Source organism: Denticeps clupeoides, chromosome 2 (assembly GCF_900700375.1).
Source record: "Denticeps clupeoides chromosome 2, fDenClu1.1, whole genome shotgun sequence".
NCBI classification, from domain to species: domain Eukaryota; kingdom Metazoa; phylum Chordata; class Actinopteri; order Clupeiformes; family Denticipitidae; genus Denticeps; species Denticeps clupeoides.
In genome coordinates, this window is record NC_041708.1 from 38,408,309 (window position 1) to 38,429,996 (window position 21,688).

The window sequence follows — 21,688 nt, forward strand, 5'->3', positions numbered from 1 at the left end:
CACACAGACAAACACACACACTTGGGCACATTCTGTTAAATTGTTAACTGTTTAAATTGTACATTTGTACATATATACAGATACATATTTATCGTATTTTTGTGATGCTATTACCTCTGTTTTTGCTGCTATTACCTTCTGCTTCTGTCCACTTGTGGGACTAATAAAGGTTTATCTTATCTTATCTTATATGTGGTATATCAGCTTTTGGGACTGAAAACTGTAGACTGAAGCTTGCTATAAAATGTAAAACTACTAGGGTGGTAGTACTAGGGATTTGAACACCCAGATTCAAACCCCACTTACTACCATCGTGTCACTGAGCTGGACACTTAACCCTGAGTGTCTCCCGGGGGGGACTGTCCCTGTAACTACTGATTGTAAGTCACTCTGGATAAGGACGTCTGGTAAATGCTGGAAATGTACTACAGAGTTTGAGAGAGGCTCAAGCTGAAGGGACGTCATGTGATTTACATGTTGATTCTGACCAACCTAATTATTATTCATCGGGGTGCCACCGTGGCGCTGTGATCAGAAGGTTGCTGGTTCGAATCCCGATCCGCCAAGGTGCCACTGAGGTCCCCTTGATGAAGGTCCCGTCCCCACATGCTGCTCCTCGGGCGCCTGTCATGGTGCCAAGGGTGATGGTTAAATACAGAGGACACGTTTCACCATGTCACCATGTGCTGTGCTGCAGTGTTTCACAATGACAACCGCGTCACTTTCACTTCACACGTGAAGCTTTATTAAAGAAACTCAGGAGCTTCAGCCAAGTTGTGTATGGAAAATTAAGAAAAACGTTCATCACGTGCCACAAGTATAGCCTGTATAAATTACGATGTTTCTGTATTTTAATGTCATATAATCATCAAAATCAAAAAATCTCTCACAAGCAGTGAACAGTGAATAAATGGAGAAAACATGACAAAAGATGCACTAGTTAAACCAGGGACTGGAGGGCCAAGAGAATTCTCAAAGTACTTTATTACCGAGTGTGTGTGTGTATATATATATATATATATATATATTTAAATCATGGACATTAAAGTAAAATAAGAAGGTGACCCCTGAACTCACCGCTTTCACCAGGTGCAGCTCTCCCACCGACATGTATATATTCTATATTCCAATATTTTAATAAAACACACGCATTATCATCACCTCTGTCCATATTACAAAACCGTTTTAAAGACGAGACTCCTTTCCTGTGTACTTATTTAGGGGAAAATATACATACAGCACATAAAAAATCCCGCAGAAGTAACGTGTCCCTCTCGACAGATCTGTCCCGTTCTCGCCATCGTCGTCGCTCTGTCCAGAGGAGGTCAGGTGGGGTCTACTGCTGCACCCGCTTCTTCTGCATGGCCACCATCAGTTCTGACATGAAGTCCCCACCAGAGGGCGCACTGAGCCCAGGAGTAGTCCGCTTGGGTGGAGCCGGGCCTTCTCTCTTCGCAGGCAGGACGGGGCGGGGCGCCGGTGCTCCTACAGGTGGTGGGGGCGGGGGAGGAGGTGGGGGTCCTGGGGGAGGAGGGGCTAAAGGGAGCCCGACGGGGTCCGGAGGGGGCGGAGGCAGCGCTTCGCCTCCGTGCAGGTAGAAGCCCACGCCCGCGGCCGGCGGGGGTGGAGGCATGAAGTCTGGGGGCAGCTCTCCATCATCCAGGGGGGGTGGAGGTGGAAAGTCCTCCACGGGGGCTGGAGGTAAGGCTCCGCCCCGGTTCTTCGTGACGCTGGAAGGTGGTGGAGGTGGGGGGAGACCTCCTTTGTTGGGCAGCGGGGGTGGAGGAGGCATGACAGGATCCGGAGGTGGAGGAGGTAAAACATCCATCAGAGGAGGTGGTGGAAGCGGCTGGGTACTTGGAGCCTTGAAAAAAAAAACGATAATTTATCCAATTTGACATGAATCTGTTATATTTTATAATCAGTAAAAAGCTGTGAAGGCCAAATGGAACCTGATCTGAGACCAAAACCAGTTCCAAAACCAGGATCAGTCACCTTCCATACCTTGGGAACAGGTTCTGGAGGAGGAGGAGGAGGAGGAGGAACGTGGCCGTTAGCAGCTTTAGCTGCAGGAGAGGAGAGTTGCAGCCGGATGAGCTTTTATCGGGTAAAATGGACAGAATATTGATCGGTTTGGGTTTGGGTCCCACCTTTGGGAGTCGGGGAAGGCGTGGACTGCGTGGAATTGATCCTGTCGGTCCAGGATGAAGAGGCAGAACTCCTCTTCACGGCAGTCTTGTAGTTCTCGTACAGCGCGATCCCGTACTGAACACAACACAGTGTGCCGTGGGACCGCGGCTGATTCGTGTCCTCGGCGTGAGAGGTGATGAAATGGGGGCTTTACTCACCTTGGCCACCCGGATCCCGGTCACCCACAGCGTCATGGCACGGTGGTCGTCACAGCACAGGTACTTAATGTACTGAGACTCCTTCTGAATCTGGGGGTGCTGCCAAAAAAAAGTGAAGTGATTGTCACTTGTGATACACAGCAGCACAGCACACGGTGCACACAGTGAAATTTGTCCTCTGCATTTAACCATCACCCTGAGTGAGCAGTGGGCAGCAGTGTGTGGGGACGGTACTTTGCTCAGTGGTACCTTGGCGGATCGGGATTCGAACCAGCAACCTTCTGATTACGGGGCCGCTTCCTTAACCGCTAGGCCACCGCTGCCCCACGACACGACACCAATAATTCCGTATTACTCAATTACAGGGAGTGCAGAATTATTAGGCAAGTTGTATCTTTGAGGAATAATTTTATTATTGAACAACAACCATGTTCTCAATGAACCCAAAAAACTCATTAATATCAAAGCGGAATGTTTTTAGTTTGTTTTTATTTTTCGCTATTTTAGGGGGGTATCTGTGTGTGCAGGTGACTATTACTGTGCATAATTATTAGGCAACTTAACAAAAAACAAATATATACCCATTTCAATTATTTATTTTTACCAGTGAAACCAATATAACATCTCCACATTCACAAATATACATTCCTGACATTCAAACACAAAACAAAAACAAATCAGCGACCAATATAGCCACCTTTCTTGGCAAGGACACTCAAAAGCCTGCCATCCATGGATTCTGTCAGTGTTTTGATCTGTTCACCATCAACATTGCGTGCAGCAGCAACCACAGCCTCCCAGACACTGTTCAGAGAGGTGTACTGTTTTCCCTCCTTGTAAATCTCACATTTGATGATGGACCACAGGTTCTCAATGGGGTTCAGATCAGGTGAACAAGGAGGCCATGGCATTATTTTTTCATTGTTTTATACCCATTCTTGCCAGCCACGCTGTGGAGTACTTGGACGCATGTGATGGAGCATTGTCCCGCATGAAAATAATGTTTTTCTTGAAGGATGCAGACTTCTTCCTGTACCACTGTTTGAAGAAGGTGTCTTCCAGAAACTGGCAGTAGGACTGGGAGTTGAGCTTGACTCCATCCTCAACCCGAAAAGGCCCCACAAGCTCATCTTTGATGATACCAGCCCAAACCAGTACTCCACCTCCACCTTGCTGGCGTCTGAGTCGGACTGGAGCTCTCTGCCCTTTACCAATCCAGCCACGGGCCCATCCATCTGGCCCATCAAGACTCACTCTCATTTCATCAGTCCATAAAACCTTAGAAAAATCAGTCTTGAGATATTTCCTGGCCCAGTCTTGACGTTTCAGCTTGTGTGTCTTGTTCAGTGGTGGTCGTCTTTCAGCCTTTCTTACCTTGGCCATGTCTCTGAGTATTGCACACCTTGTGCTTTTGGGCACTCCAGTGATGTTGCAGCTCTGAAATATGGCCAAACTGGTGGCAAGTGGCATCTTGGCAGCTGCACGCTTGACTTTTCTCAGTTCATGGGCAGTTATTTTGCACCTTGGTTTTTCCACACGCTTCTTGCGACCCTGTTGACTATTTTGAATGAAACGCTTGATTGTTCGATGATCACGCTTCAGAAGCTTTGCAATTTTAAGAGTGCTGCATCCCTCTGCAAGATATCTCACTATTTTTGACTTTTCTGAGCCTGTCAAGTCCTTCTTTTGACCCATTTTGCCAAAGGAAAGGAAGTTGGCTAATAATTATGCACACCTGATATAGGGTGTTGATGTCATTAGACCACACCCCTTCTCATTACAGAGATGCACATCACCTAATATGCTTAATTGGTATTCGAGCCTATACAGCTTGGAGTAAGACAACATGCATGAAGAGGATGATGTGGACAAAATACTCATTTGCCTAATAATTCTGAACTCCCTGTATGTTATCGTTTTTGCATATTGAGGCGTGAGAACCACGTGGCTGTGAGATTTTTTCGTGCTGATTTAATTTTTTTAAACACGTACAGGGATGACGCTGTTTACATGTTATTGACTAATTTCGAAAACTAGTCAAAAGCACTTTTTTTTTGACCAATTGCTTCGGTGTTAAGATGCTTGATCCTGGTGATTGTCTTTCCACCCCTACATCCGCATAACTGTAATAAATCCATTAAACGAATGGAGCTGAAGCGTGCAGGAACGTGACATGACCGGCAGGTGGCGACAGGGAGTCTGCCGGCATTGCGATGCTATACACGTACGATAATTATGGTATTTATACCATAACTGTACTCTCTGTACGATGTACAGATATCAATAATTACAAAAATCCCATAATATACAATCATTTTACCTATTTCATTATTTCATTAGGGACCTTCATCAAGGGGACCTCAGTGGGCACCATGACAGACGCCTGGGGAGCAGTGTGTGGGGACGGTGCTTCTTTAACCGCTCAGCCACCACTGGCCCAAAGACTCCCTCGGTGTTGCCAGGCCCTAAATAAAGTGATAAAGTGAAGTGATTGTCATTGTGGTGGTGAAAGATTGCTCACGTTATCTGCTTCTACAACAGATACCATGATAGTCTGTGCATGTTGTAGTGTATAATGCAACTTTTACCTACAGAACCTACAGACTATCATGATATCTGTTGTAGAAGCAGATTTTCTGAGCAACGTCAGAATGGTAATTGCTTTTTTTTTTTTTTTAAATATGATCATTTTAAGATGCTGGTACGATCTTTCACCATTTAGGACCTGGCAACACTGAGGGAGTCTCACCATGCGGTTAACCCCCCTTCCAGGAGCTCCACGGTGGATCTGCTGCTGGACCTGCAGGTCCCTCATTAGATGATCAGATGTGCAGCACCTTGGAGTAATGACAGCCTGCACCTAATAGCAGGCATGGTGGGGTAGGACACCGTTAATGACTGTTGTCACCGTCTGAGGCTCAGCATGTCCTCGTGGTGACCTGTCTAGGTCGATCTTGGTGACATCACCTCTCTGTCTATACGCCCTTGGGACAGGCGGTGAAAGTCCTTCGCTGCTTTTTTGGACTGGAGTTGAAGAATACGGTTGAGGGGTGGGTTAGTTTCAGATCCTCAAACCCGTCCCAGCAGTTGCAGTCTTCCCAAATAAAGACACCAGACTGGCCCAGAAACCGAAACATCTGCATTCTACATAATACCACGTTAGTGATCATTCTCCCGGTCGAATGCCGGGTCGTGGGTCTGCCTGAGACCCCCGTGAGTCAGTTGGGGCAACTGGTACAGGTTGGGTACTGACGTTTGTGGCAGCGTCCGACACGACATGGCGCCATGTCGGCTGCTGCAGGCTGCAGCTCGGTTGGTTCAGGTACCCGCGGCTAGAAATAGTCCCCCGAGCCGGTCACCCACCGTGGTCACTTCCACGGCGCTCAAAATCCACCGCATTGTCTCAGGCCAAGGGCTGTTGAAGAACGTTCCGGCGCCGTACTGGACCTGTTCTGCTCTTCACAGCAGCAACGTTGTTTTTAATGAAGAATGCAAGTGTGTGTGTGAGAAATGGTACCATTTAGGGCGGTGGTGGCCTAGCGGTTAAGGAAGCGGCCCCGTAATCAGAAGGTTGTGGGTTCGAATCCCGATCCGCCAAGGTGCCACTGAGGTCCCCTTGATGAAGGTCCCGTCCCCACACACTGCTACCCGGGCGCCTGTCATGGTGCCCACTGTCACCAAGGGTGACGGTTAAATACAGAGGACACGTTTCACTGTGTCACCGTGTGCTGCGCTACAGTGTCTCACAATCACTTCCCTTTTCACTTTTATTGAAGTTTTTTAACCGCCAAATCGCAGTGTTCAGTATAATGTTGGCATTTTAAAAACGTGTCCATGTTGCGCATGTTAAACATAACCAGAATGCCAGTCAGCCAGTTTGTGTTAAATGCGGCGGACTCACCTTGAGGATGAAGCAGAAGTCCGTCGGGGCCTTGTACTTGGCCTTGTACTCTTTGGCGTAATACACGTTGACGTTGTCGAAATTAACCAGACTGACCAGGTCCCGAGACGTCTGTGGGGGGGTGAACACACCTCTTCTCCTCAATCATTTCTTAATGACGAATTATTATAAATCATTCGTAATCAAGGGAGGAATGCAAAATGGAGGCCAAAATGGCGGTTCACAGCAGCCCTACAGAAGCACCATTTAAATCTTGGCTAGAAAACCTGTAATAATTTAGATCTGATGGAATAAGGGGTTGTGGGAAGGTTTGGGTGAGGAAACGCCAGCGACCCCACCGCCTCGTCCACTACAGGTCTTCTGGACACTAGCATGTGTGTTCATGTTGGTGTCCTCTGCAGCTGGCTGACCTTGGTCTTCCCTTTGGGGACGTAATAAATTCCAGAAGCCCTCAGCAGGAAGTAGCGCTGCTTCCACGACTTCTTGCCGTCCTCCTTCAGGTAGAGGGCCCCCTCCAGGTCAGGAACGATGATGGAGCTCCCACAGAAGTTCTCCTGAGGAACAGAATCAAGGTCTCGTTGGAGAGGAGAAGTCTGTGTAGGAGATCCTTCCAGCTCTGGGATCTACAACCTCACCTCCAGCAGTAACTCCTTGTCCTTGTCTTTCATGTCCTTTAGAGCCTTCTTGTCCTTCTTCCACAAATAGAAATTCTGGAGAAACATTTTTCAAAAAGTGCTTATGAGCCCTGAGAAGGAGGACATCAGACACGGTCCTCATTTTCCTTTTAATTACATATAAATGTCCTTATTCTGAGCGTTTGGTTCCATGATGAAGACACACCTGGGGGTTTTTGAAGACGGCGTACTTGTCCTCTTGCTCCCGGAAGAGCACTTTGTTCTCGCTGTCCCGTGTCCATGCCGACAGGGGCTCCACCAGGTTCTCGTGGTCCTCAAACCCCCTCTCTGCAACGAGACCGATCACATTCAGACATGACTAGGAACCAAGTCGTTTTCACTCGTGAAACATCTGGGAGCAGAGGACCGAGTTCTCACAAACAAGGAATATGCCTTGGAGGCATAAAAAGATCTAGACAATAACAACATGAATAAAGAGGGAAAGGAGAAGTACAGATGTGTGTCCCCACCTGTCTGAAGCTCCGGGTTGGTTTCATACAGACACCAGTCCACGTTGCAGTCACAGTGCGTCTTCTCAAACAGGTTGTCCAGGACATCTCGCACCGTCTGCCTCTCGTCCACCATCAGGGTCTTTGAGCTGCCGTTGGTCATCTCCACCTTCACTACCAGCTGGGCCGAGAAGAGAAGAGGAATTAACCTTGATTTCATAGCTGAAGGCCACTGCGTCTTCTGGCCATGGTGACACGTCACTGTGAATCGGTCACAGTTTCCCCTCGTTTCATGCCTGTCGTCTTGCGCGCTGTGTGTGAAAATGGACACGTCTCCATCCAATCAGGCTGAACTTCACGTCTGCAAGGCGCCCAATGATGCTCAAATAGTCATTTTCCCTTTTCCAAATACTAATATTCCTTTAAAATGTAGTCATTTACAACATAAAGCCATCTCCTGCCGCAGAAGAACATCAGCAAATTAGCATAGATGTCGGGAACCGATGAAACAGTTCCGCTTTTCCAAAAGTACTTTATGTAAAGGAGGCTAAAGGGAATTTGTGAATCGTCTTACAGCATGACATGTATTTTCCAAGAACAGTCAGATGGGAATTTACCTTTAACTAGTTAGCTTAGCTCATGGTTAGCGTGGATAATGCTAATTTGTGGTTAAGATAATTGTTCATGAAAGTGAAGTGATTGTCATTGTGAGACACTGCAGCACAGCACACTGTGCCACGGTGAAACATGTCCTCTGTATTTAACCATTAACCATGGAGCAGTGGGCACCATGACAGGCGTCTGGGGAGCTGTGTGTGGGGACAGTACCTTCATCAAGGGGACCTCGGGATTTGAACCCTCAACCTTCTGATTACAGGGCCGCTTCCATAACCGCTAGGTTACCACTGGCCCTGTAGTGTAGTCAATGATGGGAACCTTGAATCATATATGCTGATCCGTGGCAGTGTTGGCCTAGCGGTTAAGGAAGCAGCCCCGTAATCAGAAGGTTGCCGGTTCGAATCCCGATCCGCCAAGGTGCCACTGAGGTGCCACTGAGCAAAGCACCGTCCCCATACACTGCTCCCCGGGCGCCTGTCATGGTGCCCACTGCTCACTCAGGGTGATGGGTTAAATGCAGAGGACAAATTTCACTGTGTGCACCGTGTGCTGTGCTGCTGTGTATCACAAGTGACAATTCACTTCCATTATTTTAATGCTAAAAAGCATGAACCTGAACACAGCAGGTCAAAAGTGCTGTTAACTTTGTATGTAGATGTGTGAGGAATATATGGTGTATGTATGAGGTCTGTATGTAGATGTGTGAGGTTTGTATGTAGATGTGTGAGGAATATATGGTGTATGTGTGCGAGGTTTGTGTGTAGATGTGTGAGGAATATATGGTGTATGTGTGAGGTTTGTATGTAGATGTGTGAGGAATATATGGTGTATGTGTGAGGTTTGTATGTAGATGTGTGAGGAATATATGGTGTATGTGTGAGGTTGTATGTAGATGTGTGAGGAATATATGGTGTATGTGTGAGGTTTGTATGTAGATGTGTGAGGAATATATGGTGTATGTGTGAGGTTTGTATGTAGATGTGTGAGGAATATATGGTGTATGTGTGAGGTTTGTATGTAGATGTGTGAGGAATATATGGTGTATGTGTGAGGTTTGTATGTAGATGTGTGAGGAATATATGGTGTATGTGTGAGGTTTGTATGTAGATGTGTGAGGTTTGTATGTAGATGCGTGAGGAATATATGGTGTATGTGTGAGGTTTGTATGTAGCTGTGTGAGGAATATATGGTGTATGTGTGAGGTTTGTGTGTAGATGTGTGAGGAATATATGGTGTATGTATGAGGTTTGTATGTAGATGTGTGAGGTTTGTGTGTAGATGTGTGAGGAATATATGGTGTATGTATGAGGTTTGTGTGTAGATGTGTGAGGAATATATGGTGTATGTGTGAGGTTTGTGTGTAGATGTGTGAGGAATATATGGTGTATGTGTGAGGTTTGTATGTAGATGTGTGAGGTTTGTGTGTAGATGTGTGAGGTTTGTGTGTAGATGTGTGAGGTTTGTGTGTAGATGTGTGAGGAATATATGGTGTATGTGTGAGGTTTGTATGTAGCTGTGTGAGGAATATATGGTGTATGTGTGAGGTTTGTGTGTAGATGTGTGAGGAATATATGGTGTATGTGTGAGGTTTGTGTGTAGATGTGTGAGGAATATATGGTGTATGTATGAGGTTTGTATGTAGATGTGTGAGGTTTGTGTGTAGATGTGTGAGGAATATATGGTGTATGTATGAGGTTTGTGTGTAGATGTGTGAGGAATATATGGTGTATGTGTGAGGTTTGTGTGTAGATGTGTGAGGTTTGTGTGTAGATGTGTGAGGTTTGTGTGTAGATGTGTGAGGAATATATGGTGTATGTGTGAGGTTTGTATGTAGATGTGTGAGGAATATATGGTGTATGTGTGAGGTTTGTATGTAGATGTGTGAGGAATATATGGTGTATGTATGAGGTTTGTATGTAAATGTGTGAGGTTTGTGTGTAGATGTGTGAGGAATATATGGTAGATTTTTTTATATATAGCAGTGTGAACACATGGCCCTCGTGTGGTTTCCTCTGAATGTGTGAAAACCTCACACAGCAGAAGAAGGTGGTTTAACTTCTGCAGAACTTCCCTTCCCCGTGATGCTGCTGGTGAAGGCCAGTGAAGGTGGAGATGAAGGGATGGAGCAGAAAATACCTGCATTAGTGCTGTAAACTCTCACCTTCTTCACTTTGGCTTCTTTCAGCTTCTCCAGCGCCAGTTTGATTTTATCCGCCTTGGCTTGCTCCTCGTTCTCCGCCTGCGTTAGAAAACACCGTGAACGCATCATCTCAGGAGGACGAGGTCATGGGGCTGTAAAAGGAATAGAGCCCTCGTTTCTGCTGCGGGTGAGAGACCTCACCTCCATCTCCCTGTCACTCGTCTACACGACTCTTTTCAGATTGCCCTCAACATGTTGGATAATGATGGATCAGATGATCGATTATCTGTATCTGGGTTAATAACTTGCCGATGGAGGATTGGTGGACGATGAGGGTGCGGGGGCTGGGGCGGAGGTGGGGACCGGCGTGGGGACGGGCACAGATGAAGCCCGGTGTGCCGGTGGCAGCGGGGGGGCGGGGACAGAGGCGTGGTCTGGTGACGGCAGGTGGAGGTTCTCCAGGGTGGGGTGGGGATCTTTCGCTGCGGCCTTCTTCTCTGCCGCCAGTTTCTCTGTGGCGTCCAGGTCTGCCATGAGGTCGGCCATGAGAGCGTCCAGGTCATTGTCCTCCAGCTCAAGAAGGGACTCTGCAAAACCGAGAACGAAGGAGGGACATTACTCTGTTCTATACATGGTTACTAGAACATCATGCTAGAACATCGCTGACTTCATTCCATTTACCGTTCAAATCAGTGAAACCGACTGACAGGTTGACTTCCTTCTTCGGGCTGGGTGGACGAACATCTTCCACCCCGAGGCTCTGCTCAGCCAGAAGGAGGAACCATGAGGCAGAAGATCACAAGAGGACAACGTGTTCACACCAGCAATATGAATATTTAAAAATAGGATAAAGGAACTCGTAGACAATGAGGTTTTGGAACTCTGCAGCCATCTTGGTACAGAAATGGCATTTATCATAAATAAGTAACTTTCAGCGATTCTTCCAGGAAATATAATCACAACTGTAATTCATATGACAAACTGAACGTAGAGCACCATCAGCAGCCTCCGTGGAGCGTATGAATCAGTAATAATAATGAGAAGAAGGCGAGTGAAGTTCTGCGGGTGCTTGTGTGAAGAAGGAAGTTGGATGAATGTATATTTAGCTCGAGAAGTCGGCAGTTTCAACAGAACTTATTGGTCCAGAAGAGGAACAGATGTTTCTCTGCAAGATCAAATTCCTTTAAAATGGCTTTAAATTAATTTTACGTCATCACGTTAACATCATTTTTGCAAACAAACAAACAAAAGAACCAGTGGGCGTGGCATGTGATCATTGTTCTTGGTTAGTTCTGCAACGTGTGAAGAGCACCATCTCACCTGGGTGAGGAGGTCCATCTCCCCCAGAAGGTCGCTGAACATGGCATCTATGTCGTCCATCTGCAACACATACACACACACACACACACACACACACACACACACGCACATACACATACACACATCATTCATCAGAAACAGCAGCTTACAAGCATCTTAACAATCATCATCCATCGTGCCTGGAAACCAAGATGTCGGCGATCTGCTGCGTCTGTGAAATACCTGCCCCACAGCCACCACGTCCAGACCGGAGATCAGAGCGAGGCGTGCACCACCCCCAGACATTCACGCCCTGTCAGGACATGCCGGCGTACCTCGCCTCGCCCAGAACAGCCAGCCAGAGGAGCAGCACAACGTCGGGTTCGCTCCCCGACAGGAGCCTAGTAGCCTAGTGGGTAACACGCTCGTCCATGAACCAGGAGACCCAGGTTCAAACCCCACTTACTACCATCGTGTCCCTGAGCAGGACACTTAACCCTGAGTGTCTCCAGAGGGGGACTGTCCCTGTAACTACTGACTGTAACTCTGGGTGTCTCCAGGGGGGGGACTGTCCCTGTAAATACTGACTGTAACCCTGAGTGTCTCCAGGGGGGGACTGTCCCTGTAACTACTGACTGTAACTCTGGGTGTCTCCAGGGGGGGACTGTCCCTGTAAATACTGACTGTAACCCTGAGTGTCTCCAGGGGGGGACTGTCCCTGTAACCACTGATTGTAACCCTGAGTGTCTCCGGGGGGGACTGTCCCTGTAACTACTGACTGTAACTCTGGGTGTCTCCAGGGGGGGACTGTCCCTGTAACTGCTCAATAAGGGCATCTGGTCAATGCCGTAAATGTAAATTCCCAACACGGACAGCTGGTTTCGTAGGAAGCGACTTGATCTACATCAGCAGTCCTCGACTTCCTCAATGTGACGAAAAGGGCTGAGTGGTCAGAGTCTGGTGGTCCTCCGATGGTGGGACAAGTGTACCGCTAGTGATCCCCTTTAAAAACGAATCTCAAGCGAGAATTCTTTCAGATTACGACATTCCAAACGAAATCACATCTAAAGACGTTCGGCTTAGATGTACAGCTCTACAGAGAAGTCTACGATGATTTAGATACTTTCATCAGATCTGACCTGGAATCTTTACTAATGTAGCTAAAAAAAACGTTTACTCTAAACTGGACTATTTTAATAGTGAGAAGTGCTGAACTAGTGTGCAGATCAAAATAAAACTTACATTTCAACTATTTGTGTACGGAAAGTTTACTAGTCTTGAGTATACTTGGTTTGTATGTAAATGCACAAATTATTTTACTTCGACTTCACTCATTTGCGTTAAAAGGCATAAAAGTGTAATATTTGGTTAGGTTTGCAATATTTGCATATTGGTTCATTGTATACTTGCAATATTTGCAATACTGTGGTCTGGATCAGTCGCTAAAGCATCTCACTGCGTATCGTACCATGTAGGGTGGTGGTAGCCTAGCGGGTAACACACTCGCCTATGAACCAGAAGACCCAGGTTCAAACCCCTCTTACTACCATCGTGTCCCTGAGCAGGACAGTTAACCCTGAGTGTCTCCAGGGGGGGACTGTCCCTGTAACTACTGACTGTAAGTCGCTCTGGATAAAAGGCGTCTGGTAAATGCCGTAAATGTAAAATGTAAATGTATGACTGCGTACGTGACAAATAACATTAGAATTAGAATTTGAACAGAGCGTACTCAGGATGTAGCCGTGTGGTGGAGTGAAACCTCCATCCTACGTCCATCCCTGTGGCCCGTATGTCCTGCCTTAGATCTGTAGACATGATGTCTAGACAGGAGCTTTAAAACGAGAGGCCATATTTACTCGGCCTGACACTCTGAACGTGAGAACCTGGATCCGTGCAGATGGTGGAGCAGGCCGCCCTGGTGAGGAAGTGGTGAAAGAGTCACTTCCTCTCCTGCCATGTTGCAAGCATCAACAGAGACCCCATCACCGCCGCCGCCACCCACTGCGACTGCACCATCGCACCAGGCACGGTCGCCTTGGATCTGAACATTTCACAGGTCGCTTCACGTGGAGCGTATTGATCCCGGCTGAAGTGAGATCTGTTGTTGAGTAACGTTTCCGGTTTCAGAAATGGAGAGCATCTGATGTTCATCTTCTACACCACGCGTGAGATCATATCTAACTTTTTGTCACAGAACCCTCCTTTTTCATCTCACTAAAGTTCATACGTGTTTTTCCGCCATTTTCATTGGTCGACACATTTCAGGAATAAAATGTGATTTATCACTAATTAGATATGATTTTTAATCCAGACATTTTAATCCAGCGCGGCCCATCAGAACAGGACCACAGACAGAATAAAAGATCTCCTGCTGCCGCACGGCTCAGCCAATAGCAACCAGCCACGCCCACTTCGCACCGATTAGATCCTAAAGTGAAATGAGCTACAGCTCGCAGTAAACAGGGCCGTTCTGTAGCTCCCAGTGGCTGATGGGACATCGAGATGATTCAGGATGTGGGCGGAGTAGACCTGATTGGCCAGGGGTCTCGTGGTGGGGTCATTTCATGTAAACGTCTCTGGACCATCGACTTGTGGTGGTCAGTCACCACCACAATCAGACGACAGATAGACAGCCCGTTTAAAACCAAAACCAACATGATGTCTCCATGTGCTCAGATCATGGTCCAGATCTTCCATCCACATCAAACAAAAACAGCAGAGAGAAGAAAACACCAGTGCTTCTGGCTGCACACCACGCCCTTCATCTCCAACTTGAGTCAGAGGAAGTAAAGAAGATCTTCAGCACAACAGAAACACCGTCTCTCATCTCCTGCATGGTCCTTTATTTCTAGTTCATAAGAACTTCAGTAAAGTGGACCACAGAAGTGTCTGAATGAGGATCTCAGCTCTCTCGACAGATCTTCAGCAGAACATGTTCATCAGATGAGGCCTTCTCTCAAATAGCTCCAAATACAGACACCGTGACCTCCTGGGTCTCCTGAGCTCCTTGGTTTTGAGGAGAAGACTGAAACTGGATACAGGCGGTGCTCGTGTTGCAGTTCCTCTCGAAGATTTTTAAACCACCATTTCATCATCATCATGTTCTGACAAGCGGCAACATCTGCAGCTGAAGCAGTTTGGCCCAGGAGCTCAGGAGTTGAGGAGATCTGAGCCAGAGGCCCATCACCTCGGTCACACGGCGCCCTGAATAACAGGGGGCCCGGTGAAGAACAAGCGTGCAGGGACATTAACCGAGAACATGTGGAGCTGTTCTCCACGCCCTGAGCTCAACGTGACGACTCTACCACACGCGCTCTTTAGAATCATTTCGACATGAAATAAACGCCTGAGGAGCTGCAACTTCCTCCTCCTTCAGCAGAACGATCAGACCCACACACACGGAGACAAAGACCTACCTCGGCTCCGGTCCCTCAGATCAACAGGAGATGAAATCCGGACGTGCTCGCGCCGATGGGAGGAGACGACTGAGCGCGTGCAGCATCGGCCCCTGACAGTTACTGCGCTTCCTGCATCATGAGGAAGTTCAGGTCTGGACCTGCTCGCTGCATTCCTCCCGGGGGGGGGCATCTACATGACCATGGGAGGAAATGATGACTTCAACCTCCAGAAACAGTGGAGAAGCTGATCTCAGGATCTGCCGTTAGGATTTCTTCTCCGCAGAACCCTTACAAAGATGGAGAAAGGTTCAGGTGGAGGAACCGAGGAACTGCAGCCAGTATTATGATCGGTGGATGGGTGGAACATCCAATCAACAGCAGACACTTCTGAAGGAACATTTCATTTATCTGACTGTAGAACACTGACCAATCAGAACATTGTACTCAACTGAACTCATTGAAGACGTAGAGTCCACCAGACCGGGTCCTGTGAACTGGACTCTGAAACACCCTCAGAATGGCCGAGGTGCAGGAGGAACATCTCCAGCCCGCCTCAGGCGAGAATGCAGCATGTAATGCAGAATTTAGGCCTTTAAAACAGCAACATGCTGCAGCAATGAGAACATGTTGATCTCGGCAGGCCTGCAGCGCCCCCTGGCGGCTGGACTTCTGCACGAATAAAATAATTACAGTCACGTGTTCCCGGGATATTCCATCTTTTTTATTGAATATGGACACTGAGACATTAAAAACAATACATTCAGCTGAGAGGCCGCCGCTAGGGACGCAGGCGACAGTCCCCAGGGGTCACGCAGCCCCCCGCAGGGTCACATTCCGGGGCCAGGGAAGGGTTAAACGGGGGCCGGGGAACCCGATGCTAATGAAAGGCTCCGGAATTCTGCTCCAGCTTCCCCACATCTGGACCCCGTTTCCCGCCGGAGAGGACAATGCTGCTGCTGCTCCTCTCCTGCGTCTCGGCGTTGTGCCTCGGGTTGGACGCCGGGGACCCGAACCCCGACCCGAACCCCGACTTGAACCCCGACCCGAACCCCGCCGACGACACGCCGAGCTGCCGGGGCGTCGAATGCCAGCCGTGCGCCGGGGACGGCCAGACCCCCCTGCTGCACCTGGCGGAGAATCCGGACCTGGGGTACCCCGCGCCGCTGGGGGTGCAGCTGACCTGCGACCTCAGACCAGGTGAGCAGCCATTATCACATCTGATCAACTGGGTGGTAGAAGCCTAGCGGGTACCACACTCGACTACGAACCAGAAGACCCAGGTCCAAACCCCACTTACTACCATCGTGTCCCTGAACAGGACACTTAACCCTGAGTGTCTCCAGGGGGACTGTCCCTGTAACTACTGATTGTAAGTCGCTCTGGATAAGGACGTCTGGTAAATGTTGAATGGTGATGAGAACTTTGAAATTGGACCAGGTGAGAACGAGGTGCCATCGGAGGACGCGCTCGTCCTGCACCTGCAGCTGTCAGGAGGTCAGGAGAAGCTGGTGGAGACTCTCCGGTCGCAGCAGGCGGTGATCCATGAGCTGCAGCAGCGCCTGGTGGAGCAGCAGGGGGCGCTGCTGGCGCAGCAGCACCAGATCCTGGACCAGATGGACGTGGTGAAGGCCCAGTACGGCCTCCTGTCCGACGCCCTGAAGCAGACGTCCGTCCACGACCTGCAGAGCCAGGCGCGCGCGCTGCTGCAGAAGTCCTACGCCGTCCACAAGCTGGACGTGGACGCAACAGTGATGGAGTTGCCGGGACACGCCCGCCGCCCCGGACCCCCGGCGTCCTGCCCCGCCGCCTGTGGGTCGGAGGAGTACTGTGACTTCCAGAGGGATCCGCCCAGCTGCCAGAAATGCACCACGTGTCCCCCGGGCTTCTTCCTGGTGTCCCAGTGCTCAGCCAACACGGACAGGATGTGCCAGGTAACGCCGCCAGGCCCGTCCCACATTTACATGTCCAGCATTTACCAGACGTCCTTATCCAGAGCGTCTTACAACCAGTAGTTACAGGGACAGTCCCCCCCTGGAGACACTCAGTGTTAAGTGTCCTGCTCAGGGACACGATGGTAGTAAGTGGGGTTTGAACCTGGGTCTTCTGGTTCAGAGGTGAGTGTGTTACACACCAGGCTACTACCACCACATCATCACATTAACATTCCTTCATCGGAATAAAAGCAGGAACGAGCTGGACAGTTTGTCTCCGTCTCGGACCCGTACACGGTCACGCTGACGCACGCTGGGGGCAGTTAGGATGAATAAGGTGAAGTGATGAAGGTTAAGTTGAGGTTGCTGGTGAAGATGGGGTGAGTGATGACAGGCATGATGGATTATTGTTGGAATCTGTCTGCAGGACAGGGACGAGTGTCTGGAACTGCCGAGTCTGTGTGGAGAACATGTGAAATGTCTCAACACGCCAGGTAGGCTTCGCTTCGGCATCAGAGTTGCCCGAGTGACGTGACGTGACGTGACGTGATGTGATGTGTCATGACGTGACGTGTCATGACGTGACGTGCCATGACGTGACGTGCCGTGACGTGCCGTGATGTGACGTGCCATGATGTGACGTGACGTGACGTGCCGTGATGTGACGTGTCATGACGTGACGTGCCATGATGTGACGTGACGTTCCATGATGTGACGTGCCATGACGTGACGTGCCATGACGTGACGTGCCGTGATGTGACGTGCCATGATGTGACGTGACGTGACGTGCCGTGCCGTGACGTGCCGTGATGTGACGTGTCATGACGTGACGTGCCGTGACGTGCCGTGATGTGACGTGCCATGATGTGACGTGACGTGACGTGACGTGCCGTGATGTGACGTGCCATGATGTGACGTGACGTGACGTGACGTGCCGTGCCGTGATGTGACGTGCCATGATGTGACGTGACGTGACGTGCCGTGCCGTGACGTGACGTGCCGTGATGTGACGTGTCATGACGTGACGTGCCATGATGTGACGTGACGTTCCATGATGTGACGTGTCATGACGTGACGTGCCATGACGTGACGTGCCGTGATGTGACGTGCCATGATGTGACGTGACGTGACGTGACGTGCCGTGCCGTGACGTGCCGTGATGTGCCGTGATGTGACGTGCCATGATGTGACGTGACGTGACGTGACGTGACGTGCCGTGCCGTGACGTGCCATGATGTGACGTGCTGTGACGTGACGTTCCATGATGTGACGTGCCGTGATGTGACGTGTCATGACGTGACGTGCCATGATGTGACGTGCTGTGACGTGACGTTCCATGATGTGCCATGACGTGCCGTGACGTGACGTGCCGTGACCGTGTGGCTCGCAGGTGGGTTCCGGTGCCTTGGCGCGGTGGCCGGACTCTGTGGACACGAGTACTTCTACCACCAGGAGCTGCAGGAGTGCCAGGCGTGTTCCGACTGTGACGGCGTCCCCGCCGCCCAGCCCTGCACGGCCACCAGCGACGCCGTGTGCGCCCCGCCCTCAGAGGAGCGGCTCTCCCGGGCGTGGGGGGCGGCGGTCGCCGTGCCGACAGCCGGGGACAGGGCCGCCCCGCGGATCTTCTCCCCGGGCCTCCAGCTGGACCTGCAGGGCGGCGCGGACGGAGACCTGCTGTCCAACCGGGACGGCCGGCTGGTGTTCCGGCGCCACGGCCTGGTCTGGATCGACCACAACCTCGCCGTGAGGCACGGCTGCAGGAACTTCCTGCGCGTGGGGCTGCGGCTGAACCGCAGCGAGGAGGAGGGCCGGGAGCTGAGCGCCGTGCGGCTGGAGCAGCCGGAGAGGAAGCACTTCCAGGTCAGAGGTCGCCGACACCCACTTATTCCCCATAAACCGGCGTAAAATGAGCCGTCTCGTTCCAGGCCGCGAGCGTGAGCGCCGCCGCGGAGGTGGAGCCCGACCACGCCCTCACCGCGTTCCTGCGGAGCCCCAACCAGCACTGCGACCAGCGCCGCGACGTGCAGGCGCTCCAGCTGAGCGGCCGCCCCTTCAGCCTGCTCTGGCTGTCCCACGACACCGGCGCCGTCGCCATGACGGCACAGGCGTCCCCGTCCACGCCCCACCACACCCACTACCGGCCGGCGTTCCGCGCGCCCTCCGTCTCCGACCCGTACGTGGTCACGCTGACGCACGACGGCCGCGGCGTGTCCTTCGCGGAGGGCGGGGCGGTCCGCTTCGTCCTGCAGCAGGCCGTCTACGCCATGGGCCACGCCTGCGTGCCGGAGGGCTTCTCGGCGGTCGCCTACGTCAACCGCAACGGCAGCAACGCCGAGGTAGCGCGGGCCTTCAAGCCCGGCGTAAACTACCGCGACACGTCCGTCACTCTGTCGGGGACGGCGAGGGTGGCGGCGGGGGACTTCCTGAACTTCGAGATCCGCTCGCCGGCGCAGTGCACCGCGCGCTACTTCGCCGACGCCCCCGGCATCAGCGCGCTGAGCCTCGTCTGGGTCCCGGCGGCCATGTCCGCCGAGCTGACCGCAGCCGTGTCCCCCGCCGGCCTGCCGCCGGGCGCCGTGCGGGACAAGGCCCTGTTCTTCCGCCAGGTCGGTCCGGACGCCGCGCAGGTACGAATGGGCGGGCCGGGCCACGCCCATGGCAGGCGGGACTTCGTCTTCGCCGAGGACGGCACCGCCAGCGTGGCACTGAACCTGAAGCTCATCCACTCGTGCAGCGTGGTGAAGCTGACGCTGCTCACGCAGGGCGGGGCCCCAGTGGCGCAGCAGGCGGCCGGTCACATGACCGAGGGCAGCGAGTGGGCCGGCATGAGTCTCCGAGCGTCCTTCGCCGTCCACAACGGCACCGCGGTCCACGTCGCACTGGACTGTGCTCGCGGCCGCGTCAACCGGATCGCCCAGGACGGCGGCAGTAACGTCTCCATCCTCTGGGTGGCGCTGTGATCGGCGAACGAACACGAGACCGCGGCCACTTCAGCGCGTTGTCTCTTTCCTTTATTTTTTATAACTTTTATTAAAAACAGTCACCATAAATTAACCAGAGATTCACCGCGAGCTCTCAAATAACGATTTATATATCATGACAATAAGCATTGTAACCTCAAGCACAAATATCAACTCAGAACAGACATACGTGGCGTATCCAACAGGGCTGTGAAGCGGTCCCCGTCTTCTTCCAAGGACGCGAGTCTCCAGCTGGAGTTGTGCTGTCAACTGTCCCATTAAATATTACTGTTCAGGTGTCTTTATTCCTGCAGCCATTACTAGGAGATCCTGGGACAGATGATCCCAGGAAAGATTCACTTTAAGGAGCTTTTCTACGTGCAACTCAAGTCCAAAAGCGGTGAACAGTGGGACAGTCCCACAATATGTGCGTTTGATCACCCACGAGTCCACACTTCCTCCAGCACTGATTGCCACCCCAACTCCCAGAGCGGAGAGACTTTTCCAGAGCGTCTTACAGACAGTAGTTACAGGGACAGTCCCCCCCTGGAGACACTCAGGGTTAAGAGTCCTGCTCAGGGACACGATGGTAGTAAGTGGGTCTCCTGGTTCATAGACGAGTGTGGTACCCGCTAGGTTACCCTCTTTTTCCATCATGTCTGATAATTACACGCGAGTACTTGTCAGTTCTGAGGACGGCGGCTGGTTCCTTTTCAATGTTCTTTTTAACGTCTTTTTTATGTTACGTTACACAGTTTTCATCTGACATCCCAGTCAGTTGGATTATTCTCCGTAAATGTTGGTACTTCGTATCGTATCGTATCGTGTCAGATTCTTCTTGGATTGCGACAATATTGATGTCACGTTACTCAAGGGCTGTTAATTGAATACATTTTAATAGCATATTCTGCGTTAATGAGTTAATTTATCACGTGGGTCCGTTAAAAAACGACGAACTTTTCAAGCAGCCAGCCAATCAAATCCGTTATTGCAAATTCTCCTGGAAACATCGGCGAATGTAGACGGGTCTCCGTGGAAAGTGACTTTAATTCCGTCCCGCACGTGTTTCGCGTTACGTCTGCGCCCGTAGCCTCGTGCGAACTGTGCATTCCACGTTTAATCGCTTCTGTATGTGTCCCGTCCCCCTGGACAATTACGCATAATGAAGTGTTCCATTACAGCACAGGAATCAGGAAGAAAGAAGCCATAAAACAATCTTCTGCACGTTCTGGAACCTTCCTGGCCAATCAAGTCGGCGTGCTGGCCGACCACATCAAGGGTCCTGTTCAAACCGGCGGCGGCGGCGGCGGCGGCGACTTGAACTCTGGCCAGCGCGCACTATTTGAAGAGATTGAAAAATAAAAACCCCGCGGTGTCTTGGAAACCGGAGACATAAAATGAAGATGAACGTCAATCAGCCAGCGCGCAGCCAAAAGCGAGAAAACGTGGCCCGGTTCAGACCGAACGTCTCATTTCCTGCCAAACGCCGAGCTCTGACGTGATGGATGCGAGAGGATCCCCAGAGGTCAGGAGGTCAAACCGCGGGGTGAAAGGCCTCCGCTTTACGGAGATTTACGTGGCTGATCTGAAAACATTTTAAAACTGGACAGACAGATGAAAAACCACTCAGTAAATTTGAAATAATTATGCATAATCTAGACCTAAAAAGGTCACAGAGTTTATAAATCTATAAACCCCACCCCAGTTAACGCCCTTCGTCCAAACATGGCGAACGGCGCTTGAAGACGGGAGAACCCGCACGGATTGCGAGGAATAATGAGACGTTTCTGCAGTGAAGCTGCCAGATGTTTGGGGTTTCAGATCGAGCGAGATTCTGCATGCATTCAGGAAGAGATGAAGGGGTGAAGGGGGCGGGGACAAAATTCTTCATATTCATGCCATGTGGTGTTTATGTAAATGACTGGAGTTCATGAGCAAGTGCTTTATGAAAAAAAAAAAAACAATAAAAG

At 50.6% G+C, this 21,688-nt stretch overlaps 2 protein-coding genes across 4 annotated transcripts; one reads left to right on the forward strand and one right to left on the reverse strand.

Annotated features, from left to right (window-relative positions):
• Nucleotides 1–966: 966 nt before the first annotated feature.
• Nucleotides 967–14,982, reverse strand: apbb1ip (amyloid beta (A4) precursor protein-binding, family B, member 1 interacting protein). Of its 3 annotated transcripts, XM_028965169.1 has the most exons (14): nucleotides 14,846–14,982; nucleotides 11,451–11,510; nucleotides 10,812–10,890; nucleotides 10,440–10,717; nucleotides 10,152–10,229; nucleotides 7,394–7,553; nucleotides 7,090–7,211; nucleotides 6,885–6,959; nucleotides 6,660–6,803; nucleotides 6,250–6,360; nucleotides 2,349–2,447; nucleotides 2,151–2,265; nucleotides 2,005–2,066; nucleotides 967–1,864 (listed from the first exon to the last, which is right to left on the reverse strand). In XM_028965169.1, the coding sequence occupies exons 2-14, from the start codon at nucleotides 11,508–11,510 to the stop codon at nucleotides 1,337–1,339; spliced, it is 1,911 nt and encodes a 636-aa protein (XP_028821002.1). In that variant the 5' UTR covers nucleotides 14,846–14,982; the 3' UTR covers nucleotides 967–1,336. The 3 variants fall into 3 exon arrangements, with proteins under 3 accessions (XP_028821002.1, XP_028821001.1, XP_028821000.1); XM_028965168.1 differs by lacking the exon at nucleotides 14,846–14,982 and having other exon boundaries at nucleotides 2,005–2,018; nucleotides 11,451–11,666; XM_028965167.1 differs by lacking the exon at nucleotides 14,846–14,982 and having other exon boundaries at nucleotides 11,451–11,664.
• nell3 (NELL (neural EGFL like) family member 3) lies at nucleotides 9,845–21,068 on the forward strand. Its single transcript, XM_028965158.1, has 6 exons — nucleotides 9,845–10,317; nucleotides 14,106–16,024; nucleotides 16,265–16,758; nucleotides 17,186–17,252; nucleotides 18,149–18,618; nucleotides 18,684–21,068. Exons 2-6 carry the CDS (start codon nucleotides 15,775–15,777, stop codon nucleotides 19,716–19,718), a joined length of 2,316 nt encoding a protein of 771 aa, XP_028820991.1. The 5' UTR covers nucleotides 9,845–10,317; nucleotides 14,106–15,774; the 3' UTR covers nucleotides 19,719–21,068.
• The last annotated feature ends 620 nt before the right edge of the window (nucleotides 21,069–21,688 follow it).